This window comes from Otolemur garnettii, unplaced genomic scaffold (genome assembly GCF_000181295.1).
Source record: "Otolemur garnettii isolate 467f Iridium unplaced genomic scaffold, OtoGar3 scaffold00116, whole genome shotgun sequence".
Lineage (NCBI taxonomy): Eukaryota > Metazoa > Chordata > Mammalia > Primates > Galagidae > Otolemur > Otolemur garnettii.
In genome coordinates this window covers 924390-947516 of record NW_003852511.1, presented here as the reverse complement: position 1 = coordinate 947516, position 23127 = coordinate 924390, and the positions used below count along the sequence as shown (strand labels likewise).

Genomic DNA, 23127 nt, shown 5'->3' with positions numbered 1-23127 from the left:
CCCGGATGGGAGCGCCGGCCTGACTCCTGTACTCGGATGGGAACGCCGGCCTGACTGCTGTGCCCGGATGGGAACCCCGGCCTGACTGCTGTACCCGGATGGGAGCGCCGGCCTGACTCCTGTACTCGGATGGGAGCCCCGGCCTGACTGCTGTACCCGGATGGGAGCGCCGGCCTGACTCCTGTGGCCGGATGGGAGCGCAGGCCTGACTCCTGTGGCCGGATGGGAGCGCAGGCCTGACTCCTGTGCCCGGATGGGAACTCCAGCTGTCTAGGAGCGTGAGGACTAAGCTGGAGGCCCCTGAAGGTGAAGGGGGGTTCTGCCGTGTTGACGGCTATCTCCCCAGTACCTACCGCACTAGGGGCCGTAAAAGGCACTTCATGTTTACGGATGAGAGAGGAAAGCCATATACACTCTCCAAGAATAAACGTTGGCCTTAGAAGCCTTAAAACTAGCACCTTAAAGGCAAAAAGCATAGATTATACAAAATGTTATCCTAAAGATAAACATCTAACAATGTATAAAATGATTAAGTAAATCCTATAAAGGGACATGGTGTGATTCTTCTATCTCTGCATAAAATCCTCTGGTGTAACAAGAAAATCAAAACTTTATGTTTTTTATTAAATCATAACTATGTACATTAATGCATTTATGGGGTACAATGTGCTGATTTTACAATTTGGAATGCTTACATCAAACTGGTTAACACAGCCTTCACCTCGCTTACTTAATGTTGTGTTAAGAAATTTATATTCTACTCTATAAGATTTGACAGGTACCCTTGCATTATGCAAATCAAAACTTTAAAAAGTCTGATCTGCTCACAGGCCAGCAGACTCTGATCGTAGTCCCGGATTCATCCCCACCAACCTCATGATTTTAGGGTTATTTACCCCCCTAGGACTCAGTTTTCTTGTGTCATGCATAAGATTAATAATACTAGACCAACTTCAGCCACCAGATGATTGTGAAATGCTGAGAAAAGAATGCCTGTGAATGGCTTTGAAAAATCAAAATGGAAGAGTTTTTACAAATATACAAAGGATTCGAAGAGACTGATGTGATGAATTTAATTACTTATTGACTGGAATTTAATTCTACCCAAGGGGCATCAATCTGCAACTCAAACCAACAGACTGTCAAATAGAGGGGAAAGGGGGCCAGTCTTGCCCAGCGCTTACTTCTTTGGGATGTACAATGTCCTGTCCTCCCCGCAACCCCCCTGCTTTCAGTCCTACATACACATATCGGCAGCACAATCTCCCTGGAGCTCCTGGAATCAGTGTTTCTGGGCCACCTGGAAGTCACAAAGCAATCTGACACATCAATATGCTAAATTCCATCACACACATTAGCAACACTGTCAGTAAAGGAATTAGAGTCCAGGATAGGTGGGTAGCATAAAGTCACAGCAAAGAACACAAGAGCCCTCCTCAAGAAAAAAAAGAGAAAAAAAATAAGCTAGAAGACCGGTCACAACAAACAGTGTCTGATTTTTTTCACTGATAATCATTTACTGCATGTTCAACCATTTCAGGAGCAGGCATGGGAATGCTGACGTTTTAAAAAAAAAAATTATAAAATTCTTAGCGACCAAGTAGTAAGTGCCAGCCCTCCTCTTAAATTGATTCTATGAAGCATTAAAACCCTCCCTTGATTAGCAATTCCAAGCAGTCACATGCCAGAGTCTTGCAGGGGAATGTAACCATGAGACTGCACAGAAAAGAATGATTCTTACTCAAACTGGACCCAAAATAAGTTCTGTAAAAAAAAATAAGTCCACGGCCAGTGCTTGATCTCATGGCAGCATTCTGGAGGAGAGGGGTTGGGGTGTCACCATGCTGCAGTGACTGTGCAGGTCTTCCTGCAGCCACTTCCCACCCAGATGTTCCGCGAGCAATTACAGCTGACCCTTGAACAGCACGGGGTCAAACTGCACAGGGCCGCCACACATGGCTTCTTTCCAGTGAACGCAGCCAGCTGCCGGTGTCAGTGGACTTTCCATCTGCAACCAAACAGGGGCTGAAAGGACCGTGTTTGCAGAATGTGAAGCTCAGGAGCACAGCAGCCGCCCTTCCTATCCAGGGGTTCCTCAGGGCCCAGTGCAGGATGTGAGGACGCTTGGATTTTGTTATCTACAGGGGTCCTGGAAGCAATCTCCCATCAGACACTGAGAAACAACTGTAGGACATATTGCCACCGTGGAGACAAAGATTCCTTAGTTACCATCCAAGAAGCTCCCAAAGTTTAATTCCCATACCTCCCACTAATCATACTATATTTTGCATTCACTTTGGGGTGGATTTTTTCCCTACAAAAATACACTAAACTCTATAAATCCAACAAGGTACCTAGTTGTGATTTAATAAAAACAAAAAAAAATGTTTTTTTAAATTAAAAAAATCGAATTATTCCAACACGGAACAATTATGGTTTTTTATCCCCTGACAGGGGACTGGAAAAGGCATGAGAGAAGCAGCAGAGTGGGCAGGAATGTGCACTTGACCCCTCTCAGGCCCAGGGCAGCATCCAGACAGCTGCTACCCCAAAAGAAAAAAACGGAGAGAAAACAAGATACTACCCTTATAGGGGCATGTTCTTCTGCCTGGAACGCCTTGTTCTTATCGTGATGTCTAAAGAAGTACTGGCTGATTCTGCAGGGTAACTAACCGTCTTGCTCTGTTTAAATTTGGGGAGTCTCATTACCAGGAGCTTGGTTCAGGATGTTGCGGTTTGCACAGTGGATCCAAAGCAATTGGTTCCAGCTGCCAGGAAGAGAATGAAACCTCTGAATGGAACGGACACAGAATAACACCCTTGACCGGGACTAAGAGTATGTGAAGCAGCCTGGTGTTTACGCTGGGAAACATTTGTGCCATGTGAACAAGTCGGAAGATCTGTGTCCCCGCACAGCCAGCTGACCAAAGCACTTGCACTGGCACCAAGCCCCAGGGGCCTTCTAGGCCGAGTACCCCCAGCACACTGTTTTTGCACCCTCAAATCAAGCTTCCATCAAATAGGAAAGAGAAGCTTGGATTTGGGAAGAATCTCTACCTTCCTCCAACAATGGCTTCTGAATATCTTAGGCTTTTTTTTTTTTTTTTAATTCTTTAAGGCTGTGCTTTTCAAGTATTTTGTTAACATGCTGGCTTGGGTTTGTCTATTTGTTTACTTACCAAGGGAACTCCCTCTGCGATGAATTCTTACAGGACTAAGAGATAAAAGCCAGGGAACCCTGATGCTCTGGATGGAGCTTCCCTTTCTGCCTCCCCAAGGCAACACTGTGACTCCTCAGAATACAGTTTGAAAGTCACAGCCTTCTGGAATTATGAAGAAAACACACAGAGCCAAAAACGCTGAAGAGCTGTAAACACTGCCAACTCCAGGTGGTCAAGTTTTTGTTGCTGCCTCAAGTTTATATACGTGAATGTTTCATTGTATCAACTCTTAAAGAGATATCAGAGATTTACATCTTTTGATACGGTTTTGATATTTCTGATTCCATAAATATGCATAAAATATGAACCTTAGAGATTTACATACTTGGAGCATGAAGCCGAATCCTCAGCTGTGGCACTAGGGTTTTATCAAACTTCTGACTTTCCAAAGCATTTTTTTTGGTATATTTTCTTCTAATCTTTTCTCTCATAAAAACTTTTCTCTCTTTTTTTTAATTTGTAGTATAGAAAAGCTTAAATGGCAGGAAACATTATCTGCAGCACACAACCAGAGACAGCCCCAGTTAATATGTTGACACAGCTCCTTTGGATCAGCACAATTTTCTATGTATTACTCTGTTTCTCACGTCGGCCCAGCGAGGTAGGCAGGCCTAATGTTACTGTACCCAATTATCAGAAGAGATTATTTCTCACATCGCAATAGACATGTCTCTGGACAAAAGCTAGGAAAAGGACCAGAATGACATGCCCATTTTCTATCTAGAATTTTAATAACTGGTACTCACCATTACTGCTCACTTCAAATAAAAACGTAACCCTTCCACTGACTCCCTGCAGAGGCAAAGTAAATTACTGTGGTTATCACGTGCAGTTAGTGTCAGAACTAGAGACACAGGTGAAGTGGCCGGTCCTCAGCAGCCATTTCCTCCGCCACACCTGCAAAGCTAAATGGCATAGCACTCCCTACCGGCTATCCACAACCACTTCTGCCCATGACTCCAGAGGAAAGAGCAAGCTTGAAAAGCAGGTCTCATTTGAGCCCTTCTTGGAAATGGCCCAGGGAAAACCATCCAATGGTAGAAAAGAAAAAGAAGGCAGTCAAGTTCAGAGAAGGGCACAAATGAAGCATTAGGGAAGATGAGAGGGAAGCATCCTGGGACACAGGCAAGGAGCAGAGAGCGAACAGAGGCAGAAGAGTTAGAAGAGCACAGTGGGGTGTGTGCAGAATACCCCAGTCCTTGGCAACAGAAGTTCATTATGAGTGAATCCCATTCAAAAACAAACTCCCAGAGGAACTAATTACACTGAGTGTTCTGGCAGCGACTTCGGGAGTAGTCATTTCGAAGCCACCCTCGGGTGTGCGGAAGCCACGGGGCTCTGTAGCTAACAGGGGCTGTTCCCCTGCCTATCTCCTGTCAGGTTAGTGCTCTATCAAGCCTGTCAATTGTAACTTATTTTGTATTACGAGACAAACTGGCACATTGTATAAAGGTCAAGCGGAAAACTGTCCCTTCTACTCCTTCACTGTCATCAGCTGCTAAAGGTCATTCCACCTAATACACGGCTGTGACGGGAAATAACTCTGTTTGTCCACTGTGAAATATTAAAACAGCCCTCTGCTACAGGCTTTCTGGTTTCTCTTACTCTCAAAAGGCATTAAACTAGGCACTCTATGGTTATCTAAGACAATAACCAGTTTGCAAACAAATTTTTATAAAAAAACACAAAGACAGGAGATTAAAAGGACTATCTATCTGGGCCCAGATTATCTAAATATTTTACTGCTGAGTATAATTGTAATATTTAACATTCGTCATGATATATAATCCAAATACATTAGGACCTATCTGACCACCTCTCTACACTGACCCCATCAAGTTGATCTAATTGTCACAGACCAGACATGCACCACATGTATGTATTAGTACCGTAGGCCTAGTTCCTTACATTGACCACTTCCATATGTCAACCAGTTTATTACAGTCACTTGGGTGGTCACCATATAGAGATTTGACTGTATTTAGCATGCAACATCCCATCTAATTTTCCAAATAATCCTATTATCCCATTTTACAGATGGAAAAATTGAAGCTTGCCAGTAATTTGTCCAAGCTTATACAATTACTAAGTAGCAGAACCTAACTTGGTCGTCAGATTTTCAACTAGGTTAATCTAAAAGACTTTATAATTATACTTTATAATACTATTAGTAGAATTATTAACTACTAATGACACAATAATAGCGATAATGATCATCATTTGTAAATAAAATATACTTTGAACATTCATTTGTTCAACAACTACTTCTCTGTGAGGCTACTTTGACAAGGCATTACGCTGGGTGCTGAGGGTGAAAGTTAAAAGTAGACAGGGTTTCTCTCTCTCCCAGGAGGCTTACAGTTCAGCCATTTACATGCAGTAAATGATTCAGCCATTAACAGCTATATTAAAAAATGGAGTGTGTCAAGATAGGGAAATATGCAGATTGCCCAAAAGAAGAGGCACTTAAACCAAGTCTTGCTGACTTAGAAGAGGGTCGTAAAGGCAGGCAGAGGGGCAAAACCCCATGGGGCAAGACAACGCTTCCAGGAATGACTGAGGGACCAAACGTAAAGTTGCTTGGGAGACAGAGGAGGAGTGGCAAGAAATGAAGTTAGAAAGCAGACAAGAGCCCGAGAAGGAAGGGGTCACTGCAGGTCAAGTTCAACATTGCTCCTGACAATGATGTTAGTCACGGACAGAGCTGAAGTAGAAAAGTGATCATAAATGAACTTTAGGAAGAAGACTGGCTACTCATGAAAGACGATTTGGAGGCAAACAACAGTATTAACCAGGGGCCCATTAAGAGACCAGTGCGTTCATCCAGGCAAAAACTGATGGGATCAAAGGACTGGCGAAAGAGATATTTGGGAGACAAAATTCAAAAGGTATGGTGCCTTGATGTCCAGAGAGAGATGAAATCCCAGTACAACTCCCAGCTTTTCTTGCCTGAGTTGCCATTCACTGCAGTGGGGAAATACAGCAAGAGGAGCTGGACTGAGGTGTGACAAAGTTCAGGAATTTATAGAGGGATGGCAGGAAAAAATAGCGTCTCTGGATCTTGGGTTGGATGTTCTACACAATAGAGTAGTGCTGGAAAATAAAGTGATGCCACCAATTCATCTGTTTTCTTATTAATAGAGAGATCTGCCTGTCAGGAAACACACGGGCAACAAAAACATCCTCAGGCTGGGACGGGCAGCAGATGGAATACGGAGGTCACAGAATTGTCACAGAACACATAGCATTGAACGGGGTTCAGTCTGTAGGGTTTGGAGACTTTTGGCAAGAAGAAGACCGCTGGGGTAACTGCCCTTCTTCACTTCTTCACTGCTTATGTCATTACCCCACTCAGGCCCCACTCTGAACATGCCTGGCCACCTTGACCCACGAGATCTACCTTTCCTCCTTGACAAACAAGACCAAAATAGCCAATCCAGGACCCACATTTATGCTCAGAGAGGCAGAGTCAGCAGAGGGAAGCAGAACATGACTCTCTGGCATCTTCAAACTGTGTTGAGGCTCCTGATCACACAATCAGAGTGTCCCCCCCACCCCCCGCCAACAGTTACCAGCACTGGCACTAATGCAGAAAATAATTCCTCCCATGACTTTCCACCCACAACTTACAAGGTGCCCTTCAGTCCTGCCGAGTATCTGCCTCTCTTCAACTGAAGACTCTAATAAACCTTCAAATATTCATCTACCATAAAGGTTTTTAGTTCCAAATCTTACAGGACACTTATTCAAATTTCCTTAGATGATTTGAAAAATAATGGATCACGTGTTCATTTTCTCTGTGGGCTTCTGGTGTTATTTTTTCTTTTTAAGGTAAATTTATTCCAGGTCCACTCCTTATGGACAAGGAGCTCCACAAAGAAACAGAGGCACCATATCATTGCCATTATGCAGAAGAAATGGATTCCATGTTTGTACATGACCATTTTATAGACAAAGATTAAACAGTTATCTGGTAATTGCACCTTCTTCCTCCCTGCCCATGAGAGTGAAGGTCACAAAACAGAGGAGCTATCATTTTTTCTTAAAGACATTTACACTAGATTGTTTATCACAGCTCAATTTGCAATTGCCAAGACATGGAAACAGCCTAAATGCCCATCAGCTCAGGAATGGATTAACAAATTACAGTACATGCCCACCATGGAACAGTATTCAGTCATAAAAAAGATGTTGACTTCACATCTTTTGTAATATCCTGAATGGAGCTGAAACACATTCTTCTTAATAAAGTATCATAAGAATGGAAAAGCAATAATCTAATGTATTCAATACTAATATGAAGCTAGTAGATGATCTGATGCATGCCCACATGGGTGAAAACCTCATTTCAATTCAAGTTGGGGAAGAGTTATTGGGGGGAGGAGAAAGGGGGGTTGGGGTGCTCTCACTGCATGGGCACGGGGGAGGTGGTCGCCACACCTTTTGTGTCTGAGACATAACCACAAGAGGAACTCTACCAAACAAATCAAATTTTTTGACCTGGTTGTTTGTACCCTCACATTAACCTGAAATAAATTTACCTTAAAGAGAAAAAAAAGAAAAAAAAAAAAACAGCGGAAGCCCACAGAGAAAGCGAACATGAAATAGAAGGCTTCCCATCTTCCCTCTTCAGTCTTGCCTTTAGAACTCCATGAAGTGCCATTTTCCTCCTTCTCTTTTCCATTCTTTCCCTTCTACTCTCAAAATCAGGACCACCAATTCTTTCAAGGCCCAGCAGGGCTCTGATTTCATTTTGCCAATGTCATGCAACAGAGCATCAGGCAGAAAAAGGAAAGACTTGAGGTCATGAAATTTAGACTGCAAGATTAAAAAAAAAAAAAAAAAAAAAAAAAAAACCAGTTTGCCATAGGAAGATGTGAAGAGTAAGCAAGCTTTAAATGATTCGTTATAATTTGCATGTTTTAATATATATTGCTTTATCTCATTTCCAAATTTTCTGTAGCTTGAAAGAAGTCAGGCTATGTGCAAATAAGCTTCTTATTGCCAAATAGAAAATAACAAGCCAAATCGCTCCATCTTATCTTCTGCAAGCTATTGGCGCTAACTTCTAGTGGAGAGATTTTTCGGAAGCATCCACGCTTTATATGTGTTCTCTAACTGGGGGTGGGGGAAGCGGTGGTTAAGGAAAGAAAAGGGAATGAAGTATTCTTCAATACCTGTGCTCCAAGCACCGTGCAGGCATCTCACGCACATCATTATCACTTTAACCTCCCACCCATGCAGCAGGATAGGTATTATTATTCTTAGTTTATCCAGGAGCAAACTGGTGCTCAAAGACAACTGACAGAACAAAGCGGGCTGCTGCTGCTGCCGCACTGACGCGCTCATCTCCTCATCCAGTCCCCTTCACTCCAAGTGCAGGGACTACTATTAAACACTTCACAGTTCATTGCCTGTAAATTATACCTCAAAAACAACATATATACAGTGTATGCATAAACACTGGTTAATACCGCAACGGACCTTGGCATACAAGTATCTGTTCAAGTCCCTGCTTTCAATTCCTTTCACTATATACCCATGAATAGAATTGCTGGGTCATATGGTAATTCTGTGTTTAGCTTTTTAAGGAATCACCAAACTGTTTTCCATAATCACTGCACTATTTGGAGTTAAACTTTGTATGTGATGTGATCCCACTTTATTATTCAAATATGAAAATCCAGTTGTCCTAGCACCATCTCTTGAAAGGAGTTGGTACCCTTGTGAAAAAGGAACTGGGGCCATGGGTAGTGGCTCACACCACCAGGGGTTCAAGACCAGCATCTAGCCTAAGCTAGATGCCATCTCTACAAAAAGAAAAAAAAAAACATACATGGTGGTGGGCACCTGTAATCCCAGCTACTTGGGAGGCAGAGGCAGAATCACTTACACTGAGAAATTTGAGGCTGTAGTGGATATGATGATGCCACTGCACTCTGTGACAGAGTGAGACAGAGTGAGACTCTGTCTCAAAACAAACAAAAGAACTGGCCGTATATATGTGGCCCCTTTTGGGCTGAATAATGCCTTTCTATGACTCAAGGAAAATGAGCCATGAAAAAGAATGCTTAATTCTATTCCATCGGTCTGTGTGTTATCCTTGTGCCAGTATCACCCTGTTATGATTGCTGTAGCGTTATAGAAAGCCTGGATATTGGGAAATATTAATCCTCCAACTTCATTTTTCTTTTTCTTAAGACTGTTTTAGCTAATCTGACTCTTTCCAATTCTGTATGAATTTGAGGAACAGCTTTTCCAGGGAGGGAAAAAAAGCCTATTTGGAATTCTGATAGTGACTGACATGAATCCATAGATCGCTTTAAGTAGTACTGACATCTTGACACTATTAAGCCCTCCCACCTGTGAACACAGAAGTCTGTTTCCCTTTTGTTCCATGCCTGTTGTCTGAGTGTGTGTTCTAGACCGCTTTCCACTTCCCATTGGCCTGTGAGGTATGCGACCCTCTTCTCTCTGATCTCATGCAGAAAAATGGTCTCCCCATTCAAAAGACATGTGAAATTCAGACTCTCAAAGATGGCAGTCTAATGGCAGCCCTTCTGCAGCCTCTCCTGAGACAGGAGGGGAAAAGCGTGAGCCATCACCACCATTCAGACCACTGTGCTCAGAGACGGCGCTGTGGGGGCTCAGAGTGACTGCATGGGACAAACGGAAAACAGAGGAGAAGCAAGAAGGGAAGTTAGCGAAGGGAGCAGGCAACAAAGATTTTAGTAATGCTGTCAAATCTTCTTCTCTTCCTAGCCTTCTTTTTTTTTTTTTTTGGAGACAGAGCCTCAAGCTGTCACCCTGGGTAGAGTGCTGTGGCCTCACAGCTCACAGCAACCTCCAACTCCTGGGCTCAAGAGAGTTTCCTGCCTCTGCCTCCCAAGTAGCTGGGACTACAGGCACCTGCCATAACGCCTGGCTATTTTTTGGTTGCAGCCATCATTGTTGTTTGGCAGGCCCAGGCTGGATTCGAACTCGCCACCTTAAGTGTATGTGGCTGGCGCCTTAGCCACTTGAGCCACAGGCACCGAGCCCTCTTCCTATTCTTATTCTTATTTTTTTTCTTCTTTTTTCTCTACTGTTCTTTATAGTCAACTCAACTGTATAGCCTAGAGTCAAAAGGAGAAAAAGTAAAGAAAAGAAAGGAAAAAAAAGGGAAGGGAAACCAGCAAAAGAACCATGACAACATGAAAAATCAGAATAGATCAACTCCCGCAAGGGCTCACAATGGAGCTACTGCAGAGAATTCCAACCATGAAGAAATTATTGAAAGGACAGAAATGTAATTCAGAATATGCATTGCAAATGAGATGAATGAAATTGGAAAACTGAAAACCAGCGAAAAGAATTCCAAAACATGTCTCAAGAAATTAATGAAATTAAAGACAGTCACCAACCAAGGATCTAGACAAAATGAGGAAGAATATAATGGAGCTTAAAAAATTGAGTCATTCAAGGAGTTTCAAAACACAGCAGTTTCATCATCAGATTTAACAATGAAGAAAAAAAAAAGTCAGAGCTTGAAGACAAGACTCTTGAAGTAGCACAATCACTTAAAGAGGCAGACAAAAAATAGAGCAAAAGCATAGCACTCCTTATCTAGGAACACAGGATGTCTTTTCATTTATTTAGGTCTCATTTAATTTCTTTCACCATTGTTTCATAATTTTCCCTGTAAAAGTCTTTCACTTCCTTCCATGGTTAACTTTATTTTAGATGCTGTTGCAAATGGAATTGTTTCTTTTTTTTTTTTTTTTTTTGAGACAGAGCCTCAAGCTGTCCCCCTGGGTAGAGTGCCGTGGCATTACAGCTCACAGCAACCTCCAACTCCTGGGCTCAAGTGAGTCTCCTGCCTCCACCTCCCAAGTAGCTGGGACCACAGGCACCTGCCACAACACCAGGCTATTTTTTGGTTGCAGCTGTCATTGTTGTTTGGCGGGTCCGGGCTGGGGATTCAAACCTGCCACCTTGGGTGTACGTGGCTGGCACCTTAGCCGGGTGAACTATAGGCGCTGAGCCAGCTATAGGGGCCGAGCCAGAATTGTTTCTTATTTTCCCTTTTTGGGTTGTTCATTCCAGGTGTACAGAAACATCCCTGACTTCTGTGTGTTGATCTTGTGTCTTGTGGTCAAATATGTTTATGTGTTGCATTAGCTTTCTCCTGGATTCTTTGGAATTTTCTAGATATAGGATAATGTCATCTGCAAATAGAGATAATTTCTCTTGTTCCTTTCAAACTGAGATAGCTTTTATATTTTTATGTAATTGTTCTGGCTATAACTTACAGTGAAAGCTGCCACTCCGTCTTGTTCCTTAGGGGGAAAATGTGAGGTTGGCTGTAGAATTTTCATAAATGCGCTGTATCATATTGGGAAAGTTCTCTTTATTTCTAGTTTTAACAGATTTTTTTATTTTGAACAGATGTTGAACTTTGCATCAATTGAGATGAGTGTGTGTGTGTGTGTGTGTGTGTGTGGTTCCTTCAACCTGTTACTGTGATGTAGTACACTGGTTGATTTCCCATGTTGGACCACCCTGGCATTCCTGGGATAAATTCCACTTGGTCATAAATTCCATGTGGTTGTGGTGTGTATCCTTTTAATGTGCTATTAAATTTAGCTTGCTAATATTTTGTTAAGGATGTTTACATCTATGTTCATAAGGAATATTGATCTAAAATTTTCTTTCCTGTGATATCTTTATCTGTTTTAATACAAGGGTAATGTCAACCTCAGAATGAGTTATGAAGTGTTCCCTTCTCTTCTACCTTTGAAAAGTTTTAGAGGATTGATGTTAAATTATTCAGAAATGCTTAGTAGAATTTACCAATGAAGCCACCTAGTCCTGAACTATTATAGTTTTTAATTATTGATTCTATCTCTTTACTTCCTTAGGTCTGTTGAGATTTTCTACTTACTCTTGAGTCAGTTTAGGTGATTTACGTCTCTTTCTATGACCTTTTCCATTTCATCTAGGTTATCTGTTTTGTTGGCATAAAATTATTCATAATATTGTTATAATCATTTTATTTCCGTAGATCCCCACTTTCATTTCTGGTTTTAGTTATTTCCATCTTCTCTCTCTCTTTTTCTTTGTCAGTTTTGCTGATGCCTTTCAGAAACTAAGTTTTGTTTTTATTAAGTCTCCCTATTTTTTTCTTTCCTTTTCTGCTCTAATCTTTATTACTTATTTCCTTCTGCTGTCTTTGGTCTTAGTTTTCTTTTTTCCTAGTTCCTGAGGTGTAAAGTTAGGTTACTAATTTAAGATCTTTCTTCTTTTTTAATGTAGTTATTACAGTTATAAATTTACCTCTAAACACTTCATTTCTTATATCCCACAAGTTCTGGTAGGTCATATTTTCATTTTCATTCATCTCTCAATATTTTCTAATTTCTCCTGTGATGTTTCTCTAGTCATGACTTGTTTGAGAGTGTGATATTTAGTTTCTACATATTTGTGAATTTTTCAGGTTTCTTCTAATTTAAATTTCTAGCTTCATTCCAATGTAGCTGGAAAAGATATTTCGTATGATTTCTCTTCCAAAGTATAAGATATTGAGATTTGTTTCATGGCCTAATGTCTGGTCTATTCTGGAAAACAATACATGTGCACTTGAGAAAAATGTGTATTGTACTAATGTTGGATGGGTTATTGTATACAAAGTCTGACAATTAAGTTCACAAACTCATACTACAGTCCTCTTTGATGACTATCACTATAGTCACCTTCAAAGTGCTCCCCCTGGGCAGCTATGCATTGATGCCAACTCCTATTCCATGCTTCTGAACAATTCTCGAACTCTTTCTCTGTAATGGCTATCAAAGCTGTCAACATATTACCCTAAGTGTCCTAAATTTCATCAAAATGTCTTCCTTTCAAGATTTCCTAGGGCAGCACCTGTGGCTCACAGGAGTAGGGTGCCACCCCCAAATTCCAGAGGTGGAGGGTTCAAAACCCTGCCCCATCCAAAAAAAAAACTGCAAAAAAAAAGATTTCCTTTATCTTTAGGTAAAGAAAAAAGGCACTGGGGGCCAGATCAGGTTAGTAGTGAGGGTGTTCCAATACAGTTATTTGTTTACTGGCTAAAAGCTCCTTCACAGACAGTGCTGTGTGAGCTCTTGTCATTACGCAAGAGTCACACGTTTTTTTGGCCAAGATTTTCGGCTAAGATTTTCCTGTTTTTCTATCCATGTTTACTTGGTTTTCTATGTTTCTCACAATCAGCCAACAATTTTGACACACAATTCAATGAATTTTTGCAATGTTTTCATCAGTTCTGTTCATTAGTAGATGTCTTGATCTCTCTTCCTCAGTGACACTTTCTCTCCCTTCAGAAAAACACTTAATCCATTTGCACACTAACACTTTCTTCATAACACTATCCCCGTAACCTTGGGCTAACAAGTCCCTGATTTCACTGCCACTCTTGCCAAGTTTAACAAGAAATGTAATGTTTGTTCATTGCTGTAATTCAAGCTCCAACATTCTTGCGATGGCACACAAAAACATGCAACAACAATGATGAATGCCACTCAGGAAGACACTGCCACATGATGACACAAACACAGCTGTGATGCTGATATACCAAGGTTATGACATCTCACCAACTTGTTTGTACAGGGCTGCCAACATAAGCACATGGTGGCAACTTCATGAACTTAATTATCAGACCTCATACATGTCTGTTAGGACCAATAGGTTTACAATGTTGGTCAAGCCCTCTATCTTACGGATCTTCTGTCTATATGATCTATTCATTATTGAAAGTGGAATGCTGACATTTCCAACTATAATTAGAGAAATCTCCATTTCTCCCTTTTATTCTTTCAAAATTTGCTTCATATGTTCTGGGACTCTACTATTTGGTACTTATATGTTTAAAGGTATTATACCTTCCTATCAAATTAACATTTTTATCAAAATATAATATTCTTCATCTCTGTCTAATAGTGGCCACCCTCGCTCACTTTTGGTTATAATTTTCATGGAATAGCTTTCCCACCCTTTCACTTCCAACCTGGAATCAGGAGCCAGTGTCCCACACTGTAATGTGGGAGGCCACCCTCAAGAGAACCGTTGTATTCTTGAAGGGACTGGGACAAAAGCAAGTAAAAATGAAAAGTTTCCTACCGTTTTCAGTTGTCTTTTTCTTGGTTTCATAACATTTGGGGTTGCCTATTTTCCAGAGTTCTGACATTGTAGATTATGACAGTTTCCGTTTATATTTTGGTATTTCTGTGGGAGAGAAAATACTTGGAGAGGCCGAGTTTGCCCTTTTGCTAACTTCATTCCTGAGCATTGTTTTAAATGCTAAGTTTTGTGGTAGTTTGTTATGTAGTATATTAGTTGGCTGTGTCCACTGTAACAAATTGCCACAAACTTAGTGGCTTACAACAACAGAAATTTATTCTGTCAGAGTCCAGAAGCCAGAAGTCTGAAATCGACTTTACTGGGCTGAAATCAAGGTGTTGACAGGACTGTACTCCCTACAGAGGCTCTCAGGGATAATCCATTCCTTGTCTCTTCCAACTTCCAGTGATTGTCGGCATTCCCTTAGCTTGATGCCCCATCTCTGCTTTCCCTGTGATCACATCATCACCTTATCCTCTCTGTCTCTCTAATCTCCCTCTGCCTCTCTTATACAAGGACACACGTGATAGCATATAGGGCAACCCCAGATCATCCAAGATAATCTCATTTCACAATCTTTAATTCAATCACATCTGTAAAGACTCTCTAGCAAATAAGGTAACACTTACAAGTTCCAGGGCACAGAATATGGATATCCTGGGGAAGAAGGCATTATTTAGCCTACCACATGCAGCAATACATAACTGAAATATGTGGTTTGGAAGAGTAAGCCACAATACAGGGAAAAGAGTGAGGACCTATTAACCTTGATCACCCCCGCCTCCCTGGATAACACCAAACAGTAAGTCTTCTTTTCTACCAGAAGTAGTTTAAATTGCATCTATGCCTCTTAAAGAAGAAAGCCCTCATACAAAAATGGATATCAATTCTAATGGTAACTAAAATGACACATAATTGTATTACTTGTGCTTTATCCCACCTAGTTACCTATACTTTCCTTGAGAGTGGATCATCTTTCATACATTTTTTTGTCCACTATAGCATGATAAACCTTACAAATACCCAGTAAATATTTTTTGGGGTGAAGGCGTACCATGATGTGCTGGCCTAAGAGGCAGGCGCTGTTCTTAGCTAGAGATAAAACAGAATACCAAAAACAGCCAGGTTCACTTCTGGGCAGAGTCCATACACTTGCTCATATCACAAAATCTGGGGATTTTTTGTTTTGTTTTTTAAAAATGTTTCTATCAAATTTCTACATAGGACCACAGAGTGGTCAAACCAAATTATTCCAATTTTATAGAAGTGCACGAATGTGTTTTGTATCTAGCTCTGCTCTGAGCCCTTTAGGCCCCTTGTAATGGGCTGAATTTTGTCCCCTCCCCACAAATTCCTAAGTTGGAGTCCAAACCCCAAGACCTTAAAATGGAACTGTATTTGAGACAGGGTCTTGAAGGAAGTAATTAGGCTGCAATGAAGTCATAAGGACGCATCCCACTCCACGAGGACACAGATGAATGCAGAGGGAAGACCACATCAGGACCCAGGGAGAAGACGGCCATCTATAAGCCAAGGAGAAAGACCAACTCTCCTGACACCTTGGTCTCAGACTTCCAGCCTCTAGAACTGTGAGAAAATAGATTTTGATTGTTTAAGCCACTCAATCTGTAGTACTTTATTACGACAGGAGAGAAGACTAAGACACCCCTCCGGCTAAGGAAAAATCAACCATTTGTGCCAAATACAGACATAGTTTACACCTAAAATGACTGCGGTAGAAAAGTTCAGTCTCAGCTAGGTGTTTGATCATAGGCACATCCCTCCAATTTCTACTACCTATTTCTCAATCTGTACAAAGAGGAGACAGATTTTCAAAAAATTTCCAGACGTCAATTGAAATTGCTGACATTTCTAAAGTCCCAAGTGCCCTCATAGAAAGAGTGGTTATACCAGAGAGCTCACCCCAGACAAGCTAAGACACTGCCTCATCCTGTCTGACCACCTTCTACAGAGCAGCTAAGTTCTTGGGGTCCAGATGGAACATTCCCTCAGGTAGGCTTGTCTACCTGGGATCCCGGCCAACCTCTCAGCTGCTGCAGGGGGGTGGCAGGAACACAGAAAATCCATAAGAGCAGCTTCAAAATCAGTTGCCAAATGTAAGAAGGACTTCCTGCTCAACACTCTGCTCCATCCACCAGACTCCATGGCACGGGAAGCCCATGTCATGGGCAGATTCTCACAGGCCAGATGAATAAAATGCGAGAAAGAGGCTGTTTCCACTCTTAGCACAACAGCTTTCTGCAGCTCAGCTTACAAGAAGGTGTGACCAATTTCCAGCTAAGCACCTAGTTAGGGAGAGGAGGAAGAGGAAAAATAATGGGGGGGGGGCTGTTTAGCATTCAGCAGCACATCTAACCCTGGAGCTGTCAGGTTTTATCATGGATAATGTGCCCTGACAACACTCCAAGCAATCCTTACAGGGCAAATGGGTTTCCTCACAGAGAATGCAAAGCAGGGCAGCCACGTTCTCAGAGGGAGCTACTGTGATACAGCCATCAAGATGTCCATGACACTGAGCTTCTACCTCCAGAGCTGCAGGAGTTCTAAGAAATCCCACCAAGGCCCAGAAAGAGTTTAGCGAGCACACAGGTGGAACTCCAAGGAGAAAAGGCAGCACGCTGAAATCACATTTTACACTACCAAGGAGAAGAAAATATACTGCATGTGAATGAACTTTTGGGTCTATGCACAGAGCTTGAATGAATCTCAAGTAGGTGTCACCTGACTCATTGTGTCCTTACTGCCCATGAAAAATGCCAAGACTTAAACCTGCAAACACAAATGGGTGATGCTCAAAGTTGCCATTGGCTGAGATCTCTGCCCTAAGTTATAAAATTGTAAATTCTCCTATAAACAAGGAAAGAGGGTAAGACAAGGCAACCAAGCTAAACAAATGAAATCTTGTATTTTTTTTCCATGATATGTTCGTCTTAATGTAGTTCATCTCCCAATTTTTAAGTATTTGCTTAAAAAGAGAGAAGGCAGACATATAAGCTTATATACTCTTCTGAGAATAATGCTAGAAGTTAAACTTAAAATAATACAAGTGCTAATTTCCTAAGAGACTAATTTTTCAGATCAAATTATGGAAAGATTTCCTAGTGCATCCTGATGCAGAGCTCAACTGTTCCTTTCCAAGTTGTCATGTAAATAAGAGTTTCCAGAGTTCAGAAACTTCCTAGCGAAGTTTTGTCCTCAAAGGTCTACAAAGCTCACTCTTTCACACTGGGAGACACAGTGTTCTTTCTAGACCCAGTAGAGACAGGAGGCCAAACCGTAGGCAGCCAGAGTACACAGCTAGTCTTCCCTCTAAGCAGCTTGAGTCGCCTCAAGGGAAAGCAGTGGTATCCCCACAGTGACCTGGGACTTCATCAGATGACACGAGAAAGCGCCTGGCATAGGGCACAACAGGAAGAGGAGTCACATGCAGTCACCCAAAGAGATCTTGACAAATTTTATCTTTCAGAAATGCTGATGTACAAAAAGACTTTTCTCTTCCTTTATTGAGAAAGTTTCCACGCTTTTAGATGCATGCTCACAGTCAATGCTGTGATAAAGCATTGTCTATGGAGTCAAACATCTGATGTCCATGGAAGCAGAAGAAACGTCTGTCCCAGTTCTCAGAGAGAGACCCATTTCCCTGCCACATGTGCTCTCTGTGGGCCCCAGCGATGGAACGTGATTGCTAACACTGAGGGCAGATCTGGCCCAGCCAGTCCACTCAGACTTACACTAATCTCTGGAAGCTCCCTCACAGACACACCCAAAATAATGCTTCACCAGGTTTCAAGGTATCCTTCAACCCAGGCAAGCTACCATCCACAATTAAGTGCACAAGCCCACCCCTCGTCAGCCTGGCACCCATATGCATCTCCTTAAACCCTACTTAATTTCCACATAAAGACAGTTAAACAAGGTAATAGTCCCACTTAACATGATGCAACCATCCTAAGTACAACCAAAAATTCCCTACCTTAGAATTCGGTTTTCAGGATTTTAACGTTCAAGATTTTAATCTTCAGGAATTATGATCTTCGGGATTTTAGGGATTTAAGCTTTAGAAATTTTGATCCTTAGGGATTTTAACCTTTGGGGATTTCAACATTCAGAATTATAATCATACTCACTGCATGAACTATACAATAAAATAAATATATTAGGAAAAGGATATATATAAAATGCCATTTCCTTTACTTGGTTATCTCTTGGTTCTTGTGCCATTTATAAGAGAACGTACAATTCTGTAAGTTAAGGGCAGAGATCATGGCCAATGGAGACTTTAAGCATCACACATTTGCGTTTGCCCACAGACATGTTGGCATTTTTCATGGGTGCTACTGGAGCTGTGAGTCTCACATCCCTCCTTGAGATTTGAGCTGCTGATTTTGTTTTAAAACCAAGAGATTTTATCATCATCTCAAGACAAGGGGATGCTGTAAGTAGCTCTCACAGTAAAGGGTGGCGGAGCTCTATAAAGAGCAGGAAAGAATTAGAATGCCCCAAAGCCCTTGGGTTCAGGGAGGGAGACAAGGGCCCGTTCAAGGGAGCCGTGCGAGAAGTTTCACCTGTGTTCACATTTGCTCCTTTCTCTGTACACATTTTGAAGTGGTGGTGTCACTGGCCCTCTCTCTTTCTCTGAGTAGACTCCAAATACTGTCTACTTTTTGAGCCCGAAAGCAGAACAAGTGCAGGCCGCCCCAAGGAGCATTTCTGTTCCATGGGCCCCAAACAGCAACTGCCTCCCGTTGGCTCTGGCAGTCTGGATATAAAAATGGCCAGGTTCTATTCAATCTTGTTTTCTTCTTTCTGGCCTGGAGTGAAACACATGAAAAGGAGCCTGTGGGGTTTTGCTGTGCTCAGTCACATCTACAGTTCTGTGGCTTCAGGAAGCTACTCAGATGCTCCCTGGAGAGGGCTGTAGGGAAGGTTTCCCATGAAAGAAAAAGGCAGCGGATTGGGTAATTTGCTCACCATCCCCAGAAGAGTAACTGCCTTGTTTAAGATGGAATTCAGAAAAATGGAGATTATGGTAATTTAGATGAGAGCTGGTCTCACCCTGCAGTGTTTTCATAGTTGACCTCTGCTGTGGTCATTTCTCTTTCAATGCCTCAAATGTTTATTACACATGTACTAGAATTTTATCATAATGGACATGAGTTGAGACAAAGGATAGAGAAAGTCATTCCATGCTGGATACATTTCCACTCCAAGAAGAAAATTCTCAACAGGTGGGTCAAAGCTGGCTGTGCTATTTATCACATTGATATGAGTCACTGAAATGCTGAATTCCTGGAGTTTGGCTCCTTCCTCTTCAGTCTCCCCTTTCATGCTTTGGAAGCAAAATTGTATGCATGGTCCCTAGTGGACTTGGAACATGGGCAGTCAGGAGGAGATCGGGGGGCATAAACTCCTGCAGGAACAGCTAGAACAGAAGCCACATGGAAAGTCATTGTCCACACAGCCTGACTTCTCAGCACCAGTGTCTGGGCCACAGGTCCTCCTCTGGAGGGTGCCGAGGTCTCAGACTTGCTCCTCAGCTGACCACAGGCACGGAACATGCACTCATGAGATGAAACTGATAGAGCCTCTTGGAGAAAGACCCTAAACAAAACCAAAAAGCAGTATTCTTTTTCTTCCAAGCCCTCCCAGGCTCGTGCAAGAATATAAGGAAATATTAACTTTACTTCCCTAGCAAGGGAGACATGTAATTAGAGCCCTGGGAAGGTGTCCCCACAAGGCATTAGTGGGTAAACCTGCCAGTGCTTTGATGAGATAAAACATGGAACTTTCTATTCTCTGCCAATTGCTCTTTCCTCTGGAACATGAAGTCATTTTTATGAGTAAAACTAGAAAAAAAGAAAGAAAGAAACAGGAGAAAAAAGCAACAACAACAAAGGGAGAGAAGGCCTCCCTCTAGTTTCTCCTGGCCAACCGCTTGAAAATTCCAGCAGACCCTTTCCCTGGAGACAGTGCCAGGCTGTACAGCCGCTTCTAAGAGTGCAAAAGAAGCAAATTCAAGCATAGAGCATTAAAAATTATCTCAGAAATTCTAAAAAAGATTATCAGTAACCCTGGATAAACCAGATTGGAAAGGAAATTGTATTCAAATCCTATTTCAACAAATCTCATCGCAACAAATTGTCTACCTCAAGGTCATCCAAACTTTCCCAATGACTTAGCAATCAATTTATGAGAATTTACTGATCACCCACTAAGTGCTAGCCTAAGCCCTGGGCCCCTCAGACGACAGCCAGCTACCAGTCTTATTTTAAGCCAACCCGAATTTTGGTCGGTGGCTAGTGACAACGGAACCTTCCCTACCTCTTTTTTCTTTTTTGAACACTCTGCCAACTGCATAGCACTCATTCTCCCAGACGCAGCTAAACTGTCACCTCCTCCATAGCGCCCATCCTTCATGCACCCCAACCTCTAGCAGAAGTGATTTCTCCCCTTTCAAAAGTCCTGTTGTAACTCTTAGTCTTAAGGGACATATTATGTATAGCTTTCTGTCCTTACTGTGTCCTGTGCCTTCTCCCCACCTGGACTATCTACACCCTGAGATATGAATTTTGAGGACAGCATTTGGTATGTCTTTTTGAAGAGCATTGTTATGACTCTTTATATGCCATTGTTACTCAGAGTGTAGCTCACCAGCCAGTAGCATGTGCAGCATTTGTGAGCTAAGTTCCTGGGCCACCCCAGACCAACCTGGACTCTGCATTTTAGCCGGCTACCTAGCCAGGTGATACAGGCATACATTGAAGAATGAGATGCACTGTTGTACAGAGTGCATGCTTCACAGACTTTCTTCACTTATGCCAACTTCTCCACAGAAACCTTCCCCTTCATGTACCCTCAAGCCCACCCTGGGCTCTGCAGATGAGCTGGAGATTGAGCTCCTTTGAAATGGCAGGAGTCCTTTTCCTTGCCCACCCTAGCTTGCTGCTTACGGCCTCTGGGCACTCAGGTGGCAAGTCATTTATTAACTCCCTCACACAGGTATGGAGTGCCTAGCCCCATAGCCCGGGCAAGGGCACATTTCACAAGAACACTTACCTCTCCACACACTGACCCAGGTTGACAGGTTTGGAAAGTTTAGAATGACGGTGGCATGCGGATCCATGTCTAAGTGCCTGCCGGTGTCCTTGTCCACTGCGCAAACTCTTTATACATGGAGAGGATGCAGCCCACAGACCAAACCCCACCTCAGGACCCAGCTGGCTACTGCCCCCCTGGCCTGGCTCTCCATGGGGTGAAGCCCCACACTAGCATTTTCAGATCAGCACACCCCAATCACCTGGAAGGCTTCTGGAAACAGAATGGTGATCCCACTAGCTGGCAACCACTTGCGAACTAGAACAAGACCAGGCAGAAAGCCCAAGGAATCTGCCTCTGCTCTGTTAGCTCCTTGTTATCAGCCTCACTCCCGCACGTGTTGCAGAGGTGTTTGCAGGAAGAACAGAGACGCGAGGTATTGTTTAATGAAGCCCACTGAGAAAACCAAGCGCGGAAAGTTCACCAGGTCCTAAGGTTAAAGGGAAAAAAGGAATCGAGCCTGGTTTTCTACTTGTGCTGTAGGCTTTGTGGTTAAAGGTAGAGGGACCGGGATTCAACCATAGCAAGGAAAATAAATCTGTGATGGTGGGGAGCTTCAAAGCCAAGTTTAATCGTCTCACAGACAAAAATCAGCAGGTGAATCTTGGTCCAGGAATAGCTCATTTGCTCTCTGTCTACAGCTGTGTCCAGGGCTGAGGGGGCCGACACTGGCTATGGGGGTACTTTCCCTCACCTCAGCCTCGCCTCCCCTCGTAGGCACCTTATCCTCCACCCAGCACTAAGCAGCCGATGGAAACAGGAGTGAGAGAGCTTAAAGGATACACCTTCACCCCCAAATCCTCCTCCCTTCCTCCCACCCCCACTACTTTCCAAACCCAACCTAAGAGGTATGTGCAGTGAGTGTACCAGACAGCACCAGCTACCTGTAGTTCTTAGACCAGGATTTCCAGCCCTCTCTGGAAGTCATTCATTGTATTTCTATACTGCCCCATTCCAGCAGTCTAATATATTCAATACAGGCTAAGAATGTTGAAGACTCATGCTTTAAGGCTAACTAGCTTCCAGAAGAATCATTAAATCCACATCCCATTTCCAGACCAACCCTAGATGTACTAAACTCGTCCATCACCAAGTCCCAGTCAGGTTGAGGGATGTCTGGGGAAACCTAGACCTTGTTTTAAGCCTTCCCTCCTTCCCACACCCAGCAGAATGGGTGTGAGACCTTGCACACTCAGCCTCTAGCATCCTTAAGATTTCTCCCGGGCTAATCACACCTGAAAGCCTTCCTTCGGCTCCCTGTGCCCTGCTCCCACTCACCCCACATCAGCCCCCATTTGCTTCCAGACCAACACATATTTCAGTGCCTCATTTTAGTTGTTTTTTCCTGACTTCTGGCCAACTCCTCTATCTTCTGATGTTTAACTTCTGCTTTCTACCATTAGTATTTTAGGCCATGGCTGTGAAAATCTGATGCATGTAACCACCCCCCTCTGGCACAGCCTGACACCTCCTGAGTTATCTCACTTCCTACCTCTGTTCCTGGACAGCACGAAGTCAGAAGGTTTACAGCATCCCAGGGGAGTTCCCACTGCCTCCCACACTATCCAGCACATAATTGGTATTCAACAAATATTTTTTGGTGAATGCATTATAAGTACCATGCCATATCTAGGCAAATGATAAGTTAGCATAA

At 42.7% G+C, this 23127-nt stretch overlaps 1 protein-coding gene across 1 annotated transcript in view; it reads right to left on the bottom strand.

Annotated features, from left to right (window-relative positions):
• The window catches only part of DISC1 (disrupted in schizophrenia 1), a 334249-nt gene that overhangs the window by 297996 nt on the left and 13126 nt on the right, over positions 1 to 23127 (bottom strand). Inside the window, exon 3 of the mRNA XM_023517671.1 lies at positions 14358 to 14424. Within this exon, the coding sequence (XP_023373439.1) occupies positions 14358 to 14424 (67 nt within the window). The remainder of the gene's footprint in view (positions 1 to 14357; positions 14425 to 23127) is intronic.